This window comes from Hippocampus zosterae, chromosome 4, assembly GCF_025434085.1.
Source record: "Hippocampus zosterae strain Florida chromosome 4, ASM2543408v3, whole genome shotgun sequence".
NCBI classification, from domain to species: Eukaryota; Metazoa; Chordata; class Actinopteri; order Syngnathiformes; family Syngnathidae; genus Hippocampus; species Hippocampus zosterae.
In genome coordinates, this window is record NC_067454.1 from 24,707,990 (window position 1) to 24,719,731 (window position 11,742).

General features: G+C 40.9%; 1 protein-coding gene across 2 annotated transcripts; it reads left to right on the plus strand.

Moving 5' to 3' along the window:
• The first annotated feature begins 765 nt into the window (after positions 1-765).
• On the plus strand, positions 766-6,225 carry hp (haptoglobin). 2 transcript variants are annotated; one of them, XM_052063314.1, is made up of 3 exons: positions 766-1,201; positions 3,095-3,411; positions 5,487-6,225. In XM_052063314.1, the coding sequence occupies exons 1-3, from the start codon at positions 1,141-1,143 to the stop codon at positions 6,039-6,041; spliced, it is 933 nt and encodes a 310-aa protein (XP_051919274.1). In that variant the 5' UTR covers positions 766-1,140; the 3' UTR covers positions 6,042-6,225. The 2 variants fall into 2 exon arrangements, with proteins under 2 accessions (XP_051919274.1, XP_051919275.1); XM_052063315.1 differs by having other exon boundaries at positions 777-1,201; positions 3,128-3,411.
• The last annotated feature ends 5,517 nt before the right edge of the window (positions 6,226-11,742 follow it).

Here is an 11,742-nt window from a genome sequence, read left to right on the forward strand (position 1 = left end):
GATTTGTTTGTTTTGATAAACGTTTCCACAATGAAAGCGCAATTGTCTCGTCCGATTCATTGCAGCAACTGAAAAAGAAATGACAAACAATGGCATTATCAAGAAACAATGCAAAATAGCATTATATGTACGGTACTACGAAAATAAAAACACTCTTTTGTTTATTTTATTTGCCTTTTATTTAACCTTCAAATGTGTCAGATCATTTTGCCTGACCCTGTATGTTGGGAATCATGAGAAGATCCTTTGTTTTTCAACACTTTAGCCTTTCCATCAATTTGGAAAATGTTAACCCTTCAGTCCATAAAACTATCCATTGGGGTGCAATGAAAAATGTTTTGAATCGGAAAATTGGTTTGGATTCAATCAAACCAAATTAAATCATCACATTTCAAAATGTACTCTCCTTGAATCGTGTCACAACCTGTGTGTGGAGATATGCATCAAACCGTGTATTTTTTAAATTTTTATATTTTATGGGAGATGCACACCGAGTATAAATCCGTATCAATAAGTTTGAGGTCGCTGATGATTTGTTGTTTCTTTAAATTTCATCAACTTGAAAAGTTGGGACTTTGGACAATATGTCTACAAAAAACATTCACTTGTGAAATGGTTTCCCGTTATGGTTTGAGATCATAGTTGCAAGAGGACATACGGTGTAAATAGAAATGTCATTGATTGAAGTCAAATGTTCTGTCCCCAAAGGCCATACGACGGACTGTCTCCTGATGCAATAGTTGCGATTTTGCAACTATTTACTTATGATGTCAGGAATCAAAGTGTCATAGTTGAGTGCCAGAAATGGCTGACGTTGACCGAGTGTGTGGCCTCTGCATGCTATAAAGCCGTGCCCCTCGTCACACAAATGTAAACAAGTGACTGTAGACATCAGACGGGAAAAGAGAAATATTTGCAACAAAATGCGGTAAGCTAAAATGCATTCACCTGAATATAAATTCACTTGAACACCCTTTCTGATTTCCATTGAGATCAATCCGCTAATGAAAAGAATCAAAACTAATTAACACTTATTTTTAAACTCTTGAATGATTCTCTTGTTTTAGCTATAGGGGATATTGAATGTTTGTTCCCGATGGGATTGTTTGAAGGTTTTCTCTGGCTGCGCTCCTCTCTTCTATGTGTATTTATTTGGTCGATGTGAAGCACACCGAGGAAAGGATAAAACCGTCGTTGTCAGGTAACACACGCACGCATGCACACACACACACACTCACTCACACACACACACGCACGCGCACACTCATACTGTTCTCTCCACGTCAACAGTTTCTAGGTTTAAAATTAATTGTAAGGTCATGCGAGCAGCAAGATCCATTATCGTTTATTAAAAAACGAACAAACAAATAAAAAAATAATATGCCAATGCAAAATCCACACATCTTTAATCTTGAAACGAACATTGTTTTTGTTCTCCATAAGGTCCTGTTCAAGTCATTGACAAAATTATGTGGATGTATCCTTTGGAAACCAACATTGTTTCACAACATGTGTTGTGTTTATTATTTTACTTTATGTTAACTGTTTTGTAAAGCGCTTTGTTACAGCTGCCGCTGTTGTGAAAGCGCTATATAAATCAGCATGTATTGTATTGTATTGTATTGTAACATGACTAAGCCACAAAATAGGATGGCAAAAATATTAAGCCGAATGAAGAGATAGTCATGAAAATTGCTATAGCAACAGTTATACAAACATTGCAATGATTTCCATTTGTACTCGCAGTAGCATCCCGAGCCACAGACTTGTCTGTGTAGCAGTCACATGTCGACGGCTCTCGGTAAACACACGTTGACCCAACCAAATGAAATACAAACACCTGATTTTCATGGCGTCGACCTTGTGTTAAGCACCCACCTCTTGCAGAGACTCCGCTGCACCGTTGCAGCACACACACGCTATCGATCGGTGGCGCGCAGCGCTGTGCTAAGTATTGTGTGAAAAGGCCCAAGCGGTTTGGAGGCCACCAATAGGAGGCCAGAGCAAGAAAAAGTTGTTACAAGGTTGCTAAAGGTGAACCTGTTGCAATAGGTTCACCTCTATGTGTGTTAAAAGTAACTCTAAAGTGTTCATGTTGTAATCAATTTCCAAGCATTTTCTCCATTTGCCGTTAGTGCTTTGCTATTCATTTATCATTCACTAGTTGTAGCAGGGGGGCAGGGGGGAGGGGGGGTCATCTGGTTAGTGCAGGGGTTGGCAACCCAAAATGTTGAAAGAGCCATATAGAACAAAAAAAACCAAATATGTCTGGAGACGCAAAAAAATAAAAGCCTTCTATAAAATTTAAAATGAAGGAAACACATGCTGTATGTACAGTATGTAGGAGACTGGACTGTCTCAGAATTCTTTATGTTATTCATTCCTTTGTTGTGTGTTCACAAACGCCCCCATAGAATTTATTTTGTAATTTCCTCGCTTGATTTTTGTGTATAATTTTCACTTTTCTTAGTGTCAGTGAAGTAATCATTAATTTCCGTTTTTTGGAGGCTGTCTTTGAATGCCTCTCGAGTTGGACGCAGATGTGTCTGTCTTTGTCGAGACTGTTAAAAGGATAAATAAAGTGTACTTTTTAAAAACCAACACAACAGATCTCCTTTTTCGGACCTGCAACATGTATCTATATCTATTTGAGCTAGAGTATATTAGCCTACTATCAAAATCTTGATTTTCATTTATAAATCTTTTTTTATAACGCTCCAGCTCAAAACATGCAATATGATATTCCACCTCAACAGGGTGTTGGACTTACTGCAGCCTCGGTAGTTTGAAAGAGGATACAGGAGAATGTGCGCAGGGCCGAGTTGGTCAGGGAACACCCACATTTTAGCGATTGCCCCACTCGGACCGCGTACCCCGTAAGAGTGTGCATAAACAACAGATTTGTGTGGATGACAGAATGCATACCAACTAGAAAAAGGGCCTGGCTGCACACCTTTTCTGACTTATGCACATTGGAGAAAATGGCCCTAAATGTCCACATGTACAGGAAACTGTAGTTGTCATCTTCGTGCACATCTACGTGGTTGATATTTTTGTAATTTATACTTATGTCATGTTTTTCACATTGTTTCAGACCTAACTGCGTACTGCCCTGCTTATTTTCCAGCTTCAAAGTTTCCCAGCGTGCGATCAAGACGGATGATCGGTGGCACTCGGTCCCCTCATGTCCCATGGCAAGCCATGGTCTACCTGAATGACAGTTTGCTGGACGGAGGCTATGCTGGCGGCGCGCTGATATCCAGCCAGTGGGTTTTGACAACAGGCAGGAATCTGTTTGTCAATAAGACGCGGCAGGGCACTCACAGAAAGGATCCCATCATTCCCAAAGTGTATCTGGGAATTTCAAATCGATCAGAAGCCACGCCGTCCAAGGAGGTTGCTGTTGAGAGGGTGAGCATCAAAAATATTTAGTGCAATGGATGTTAAAGACAAAACTACTTCAGGGAAGTACATTTGTATCTTCGGTTTCATGTACCGGTACTTTTTTATTTTCTTATTTATCTCTCTTAAATTTGCTCGCCCAAAAAGTTGGGGCAAACTCAACAGACACATTTCTACATCACCAATGAAAAAAGACAAACTCAATTTCAATTTTTAATGGTGTACAAATTTGTATTTGTATTTCTATTCAGTTTCCACTCCGCTGCATAATTTTGCTTTATAACATAGAGAGAAGCAGACCACATTGATGCAGATTCTCAGAGTGATTCGATATAATGTGATGAGACAAATGAGAGTGTCATCATTTTTGGAAACCCTGCTTCACAATAGGGTGATTAATGTTAGCAATCGAATTGTGCGGTGCCACCTGTGTGCTCTTTCAATGGAAGGAACACTTTTAAGAGATGATGAATGAGAAAAATGAGAGAGGAGAGAATAGAAAAGGCAATTATGGTGGACCAGGAAGTAGCAGTGATCAGTAAGGGAAAAGTTACAAAGGCACTTAAGAGGATGAACAATGTAAAGGTGGTTGGTCCTAGAGGTAAGATCGGGCCTAAAAAATCCAACCTCGACCCGACCCTGCCGCGGGTATTAAAGCCCGACCCGGCCCGAGCCCGACCAATTGACTTGATTTGCAGGCCCGAGCCCGAAGCAAACCCGAAATTTCATATTTTATTTGTGAGGACTCAGGAGGAGGAGGGGTGATTTATGATAACTAATTAAAGCCCGTCTTTTGTAACGAAATCTAAGTTAAACAAGACTGTATAAACATTTACATCTTTTATATTTCTGTTTCTGCAGAGTGTACATTAACCGACAATTTCCCATCATTGACGATTTTTTTTTAAGAGTTGACGGGAAAAATTTAAGGCCATCAGTCATTTGACGGGTTGAAAATTGGGCCATAAACCACAGCAGCAGACTCTAGCAAGGCACTTTAAGAGAGAGAAGCAGAGAGACAAAGAAGAACAATGACGGGTGGATAATAGACAGAGACAGGATTGAATTGTCATTGCAAGAGTTTAGTACGTGTTGTGATGAGGAGACTTCTGTTTTTTTGCGAACCGTGTTCTCTCATGGCCAAAACAATTCATTTTTCTAAACATACTGTATATTTATTTTAAAAAAGTCAGCGAGAGAGAAGCCCGACCTGACCCGACTCGAAGCAATGATTGACATTTTAGGCACGACCCGAATTTCGGGTCGGGTCGGGTTGGGTTCAGGCTTGGCCTTAAGATCTTACCTCTAGTTGGTCCTGATAACTGCGGAGGTATGAAAGCACCAAGGACAGGTGGCTATAGAGTAGATTCCTGAGAAATGGACTTAGCCAATACCAGTCTTAGAGACACCCTCCGACTTGGAGTGAAACTGCAACAGATTTGTGGGGGCTGCCTGCATGGGTTGAATTAAAGAAGCCTTAAAGGTCAACAATGCGGAACAATGGTGAGTCTGGTAGCGAGGTGTAAAAAAAATGCATCGAAGCAGTTTGGAATTAGTGGAGGAATGTGACAGGCGAGTTATGTGACGGCGAAGTCTCTTCCAGAATGAAGGCTCAATGAGGCTGGCTGTGATGTAAGGATTAGAGACGGTAATGCTCAAGAGGCAGCAGCAAGCAGAGGTGGTGGAAATCAAAATGTTGAATTTTTCTCAAAGAATGATCAGGCTGGATCGGATTAGAAAGGTGCTCATCAGAGGGAAGGGCAAGGTTCGCCGTTTTGGAGGCAGCAGACTCGGATGGTCATCCTTTAAGATATTATAAGATAAGATAAGATAAGAAACCCTTTATTAGTCTCGCATTGGGGAAATTCCCAATTCACAGCAGCAAAGTTATGAGAGGGAGAAGTAGAACAACAAAATATAGGAGCTGCTGGAAAGGCAGCCACTCATGTGGCGCCATTTTGAAGTCAAAATAACAAAAATAACACAACACAGCACACAGGACACAAACAGTCGTGCAATCTTCACCACTTTTCTGCATACACTTTGTTGTCTAACCAGCTAACTCGTATCGTTTTCTTGCGCAGGTTGTTCTCCACCCAAATTTCCAAAGCCAGTCGGACTGGGACAATGATCTAGCATTGATACAGCTGAAGCATCCCGTGGTTATGGGGTCGAAGGTGATCCCCATCCCTCTGCCGGAAAGCAAGCATGCCATCACGGGAGTTTCAGGAGTGATCACTGGATGGGGCTACGGCATTTACTTCACATACGCTGAATCGCTCAAACACCTGGTGCTCCCTTTCGTGCCCCGCGCCGATTGTAAAGCTGAATATGAGAATAGTCAGTACATGCCAACTGTGGATGAAAACATGTTGTGCACAGGACCAACCATTTATGGAGAAAATGTGTGCATGGGTGATGCAGGGGGTGCTCTGGTTGTCAAAGATCCTAAAAGTAGAGATGTTGTGGCAGTGGGAATACTCTCTTATGATAGGTCCTGTGGACAGCGCAAGTATGGTGTCTACATGGAACTTTCCAAATTTATGCCCTGGATCAATTCGGTCATTAGGGGGGATAAACAAGAATCATCTGCTCTGCGCAAGATTGCAATGACCAAGTTGTACTCGTGGCAGGCATGAATTTCCAAGCATTCCGGGGAAAGATAAGATAAGATAAGATAATCCTTTATTCGTCCCACACTGGGGAAATTTACAAGCAAGTAAAAAATACGACCAGTTTCTATTTATTTCTTGACTGGTCATGGATGTTTTGAAATCATTTGAATAGGCTGAATTTGAATAAATGACAATTTTGTTGACTCAACCCTCTCAAAGTTGGAGCCGTCCTTTTTCAGCAATAGCAATCAAAAATGTTTGGGTTGCAAGAATATCTTCGTGATGTTTTTCCACCAACAACAGAACAAGAAGTACTTTATTTTCCATCTGTATTCACTTAGTCAAAAGAAACATCCCATGACGCTTGCTTGAGCCGCCGAGGAAATTTGATAAAATTACAAGACGTTCAGAACTACTTTGAAAAGGTTTCAATGATGCCGGCCAGTTCATTGAACTTGACTTATGATGGATGACTGCTACCAGCCCAGACCGGTGTTACATGGAAAAAGTCAGTTTGAGCACCAAGTAACCACACACACGGAAAATAAAAAGAACATCACTGTAATCCAGTCAAATGTATCGAGTTTGTATTATTATGCATTCCCCTTTTATTGAGGGTAGTCCCACGGTCCTGTGGTTAGCGCGTTGGTCTCACAATGCAGAGGTGCAGGGTTCGATTCCGGCTTCGGCCATGTATGTTCTCCCCGTGCCTGCGTGGGTTTTCTCCGGGTACTCCGGTTTCCTCCCACATTCGAAAAACATGGGTGGCAGGTTAATGGAACACTCGAAATTGTCCCTTGGTGTGCGTGTGAGTGCAGATGGTTATTCATCTGTGTGTGCCCTGCGATTGGCTGGCAACCGCTTCAGGGTGTCACTCGCCAACTGCCTGAAGACAGCTGGGATAGGCCTCAGCAACCCCCGTGACACTTGTGAGGATGAAGCAGATCGGAAAATGGATAGATGGACCATTTTACTTATTTTATTTGATCATGAGATATTATTTTTTTTAATCATATTTAGTCATCTTCATCCCATTCTTATTTAGTCAGGTTTAAAGTCGACTCTAAGTCGAGCATTTTAGTCTTTATTTTAGTCCAAGAAAACACAATTTTACAGATTGCTGCTTCCATCCGCTGGCTAGTTATTAGCGACTAAACTGCTCATGTTTACGTGGGCAGGCTGATCAAACTCTGCTTGCATTTTTTGCTACTTGTTGAAATGATTCAACGGGGTTCTTATATTGCCTTGTTTTTGACAACATAGCGTGCACAACAGCTTCCTTCTCCTCATCGCCCTGGCCATACCGCCAGGGGAAGAACTTCTCAAACTTGTCAAAATAGCTTCATTTGCTGAAGTCGTGGCTGCCCAGCAGCTCCATGTTTCGATGTACGTTTAGTCAATTTGTTACTCTTACTTTCTGTTTACTGCTTCTTCTTTCATTTATTGATGTGTCTGTTTATTTCAACGATAGCAAACCAAGTTTAGAATGGGCCCTCCGATTGGCTGGAGTCGCTCACATTTCCATCACGTCTGATGAAGCAAATTTGCTCGCAAGTCCGTCTCTGTGCGGCCCGGTCCCAAAGGGGCCAAGGCCCGATATCGGTGGTTGGGGACCCCTATGGTAGACAAATGTGCTGTCCTGCATCAGAAGATTTGATCTCAGTCTCAGGTCACGAGAGACGATAATGATCCAAAAGCACACAGCTAAAAACACCCAACAATGGCTGAGAGCAAAACCATGGCCTTTTCCGTCGTGGCCTTTCGATGAACCCTGATCTAAATCTGCGGAAGGACCTGAAATATGCTGTCTGCACAAAGCAACCTTCAAACCTGGTTCAACTGGAGCAGTTTGCTCATGACGAGTGGGACAAAATAACTTCTGAGTGGTGCAGAAGTGTCATTAAAGTTACCAAAATCGTTTGAAAGCAGTTATTGCTTCAAAAGGTTGTACAACAAAATATTTCGATAACGTTACCATTACAGTACAGTGCACTCTGCTTAATAGAACACCATTGGGCCGAAGCGCTTCTGTTCTACTAAGCGGGGTTTCTATTAACCGGAGACACTTTATTAGGTACACCTTCAGACACGTCGACGACAAAGTTATGCACGCAGAAAACCCCCTGCTGACGAGTTAGAAGAGATATTTCGACTGTGGACGTCCATATCTTTAATCAAACAACAACTTTAATCAACTTCAGTCAAACATCTCAAATCACGAGAAAAATTTCGTTACTTTTGTCTGGAAACAGGAGTCCGTAATTTTGCGGTTGACTTCCCTCTCAATGCGCTGGAAACCGCGGGCGTACCTTCTGAGAATCCGGCAATGCATCGTATCGTCTGAGTATGTCCTTCTTATCCGCAGGTGATAGCCCTCGTCTCTTGAATGAAGTTGAAGCCATTGTGACGTGCGTGTGTCTATGTGTGGAGTGACGCGTGCTACCTGTTACTGTATACGGCTAGAACTACCGCGTTTTCTCGCGATAGTGGTACAGTATCGCGATAGCTACACTTCGAAAACCACTAGTTTACAATGTTCATTGCTTACGGCCTGTTCTACTAAGCGGAGTATCTTTATAGGAAATTGCATTAGGCAAATCTGTTCCAGAGCCTTTTGCTCTATTAAGCGGATTACTCTATTAACCGGTGTTCTATTAAGCGGAGTGCACTGTATACATTTATTTATATCTAGGGTCAAGGCCTGTTTCGTGAGTTTGTTTTGTTTTGTTTCTTTAAATTAATAGTAGTAGCAGTCGTAGTCGTAGTCTTATTATTATTTCTTCTCTGAGTAGCATCAGTCAACAAAATGACAATGACAACTAAAGATCGGTTATAGTTTACTTTGTGGCATTAGGGTCAGTGTTGTGGAAATGTATCAGTTCTGTGTGGGGTTTATCATATCTTTTTTTATGCCTTAACACGGATCTGTGAAAAAAAAAAAAAGTCTGATAGATTTTTGGACGGCTCGCCATTTCGGAGCTCCGAAGCAGAGGTGGGAGGGGTGAGGTGGATGTAACCATTTTTAGGGAAAAGGGCCTGTACTATAAGACGTAAAAATATTACGTGTAAACTTTTGCACTGCGTGATTTTTACACTTTTCTAGTGTGTTATAAAACACGCAAGATCTGTAAAATTCGCGGGGTACGCGCACTGGACTAATAGTGTCCTAACCCTGCATGGCAAAGTCTCTAGAAACTCGGATTCTGTCAGGAAAACAACTGTGCTGGTAAAAGCCTAAAAAGAGCTAATTAGAACGTTATGTCAACTCTCAGCACCCGTCCAAATATTTTTGCTGTTGCTGCAACTGTCCAGCAGATAGCGCCGCAGCATCATTTGGAACAGGTCACTGGTTCCATCTGTTTTGTTTTCTCCATAAAATCACATACAACCAGTACACCCTTTAAATCGTTTTATTTTGTTCAATGGTAAAATTGGTGAATTCATTTTCAAACTTTTCGACACTTACAAGAAAAGCCAGATTGATCAAAATAAGACAAAGTTCAACTTGTATTTTGTGATTTTTTTTAAGTAACAGTTCAAATCGATAGAACGCAGTGGGCACTCTTGTCTCAAAATTATTTTTTGTGTATTTTTGGATCAATGTCAGCTTAAGAAATTGTAAACAATTATATTTGGAAACACAGACCAATGGCACGTTGCAGGAACTGTACAGATACATTAATTTTGAATAATAATAATAATACACAGGTATGGACTAGGCCTGTGTTCTTTTTTTCCACTTGAAGCAATTTTCAGTTACATGCATGCATCACATGCTTCTGGAAGTTTCAGATGAGAATGGTCAAGTTACTTCACGCACCACAGATTAATTAGAATTTTTCATAATATGTAACAAGTAGCATGTTTGGGGAGTGATCGAGAGTTTCACAAAGATCCACTGTGAATGGGGGTTTCTGTGTGTTTGGGGTGGAAAAAGTGAAAAGAAAAACAGAACACAGAAACGAGTGGAATGAGCTGAAGCTTAAAGTGTACTTTGAGTAAAAGTAACCTTTAGAAAACAACACCACTAAGGGATCGCTGTGTAAAGGCTCGATACTCTGCACCTCAGATCCTCAATGACCTGAGGGCTGCCCTTTAAGAAGAGTGGGATGCCATGCCTCAGCAGACAATAAGTCCACTTGTGAAGAGCATGAGACATCGTTGTCAAGCTGAAAGTGACGCTCAAGGGCACATGACGAGTCGTTGAGATGTCGAAATTTTTTGTTGTGGTGTCCCTACCATTGTTGTTAACTTTTCTTTCAATTAATTGTTTGAGATGAGGAAATCACCAGTGCATCATTCTACTTAAATGCCCTACTTTCATGACATGATATCACTGTAGCGTGAACTTTTTGCATTTCCCATAAATTTCACCCGAAGGCCAAGTATCCCTAAATTTTTGTGAGTTGTGTGTATGACGCCACAAGGATATTAATCCCTAAACAAATTCAATAGTACAGTCATTTTTTTTGTTTTGCGTTTCATGAAAAAGAAAAAAAAATACATTCCTCAGTGTTTTGTTCACTAATTGCAGTACAAATGCTTTGATTAGAATGTTGCTTTGTATTCTATTCTATTTGTCATGGGGCTGTTTTGCCAAATTTTGGATAAATACCTTCAGAGCCTAAAGAGGTGAAGATACATTTTTATAAAACAGCCATTTTGTTATAATTTGCTGAAAATTATCATGCAGAATTCCAATTTCCCCTCATGTTGCTTAATAATGGAATCTTGCTTTTCGAATTATAGCCGGCAAAACCATGTCAATTGCTGAGACTTCTGATATAGTAAATGATTTTTACTTTGTATAGGTGCTTTAATTTATTATTTAGAAATAGTTTGAAAATAAATATTTTGTTTTCATTTTTGTTTAGTAATATTGTTTTTATGGCTACACTTTCAATATTTTATTCCAACTGGTAACTTTTGATACTTTTGTCATTCAACACACCCCCACAAAACCAGAGCTCAGATAAAAGCGGCGCCTATCATAATCCTGTTACCTGTGATACAAATTGGAAAAATCAATCAAAAAGATGATTGCGTTTCTCAGGCAGCATACTCTGTACAATTTCATAATGTCTGGGTTAATCACAATTTCCAACCACATCATGTTTCTCGCCGCAGCGTAAAATGAAACTGACACGCATATGAAAGTGGCCTTGAAGAGTAAATGTAATTTTCCCCTTAGTGGTCTTCATCATCAGAAATAAATTACACTCTGCCAAAATTAGAAATCAAATTATGCTGCCCACTCCCGCAGGCACAGAAGATGGCATGTGGTCAACAGCACATATGGGAAGATATGAAGTTTGTACTGATTCCAAAAGCGAAGTTTTTCCGAAGTTTTGTCCTCGGCTGCCCTTGTGGCTCTTTTTCAGTGTGAGTGATGCTTTAAGTCAAGTCAACAGTATTTATAGAGCACTTTCAAACAGCCATCGCTGCATACAAAGTGCTGTACATGGAGCGATTTAACATACACAATAAACAGTAAGACGAAATGGTAATAAAGGCGGTAGAAAGCACCAAGCAGGAAAATCATGCTGAGTCGAACGCCAAAGAATACAAGTGGGTTTTGAGGAGGGCTTTAAAGATGGGCAGCGAGGAGGCTTTCCGAATGTTCAGTGGGAAGTCATTCCAGAGAGAGGGACCAGCAACAGAAAAGGCTCCATCCCCTCTGAGCCTCAGTTTAGCTCTTGGTACTTCTAACAAAGACTGGTCCACA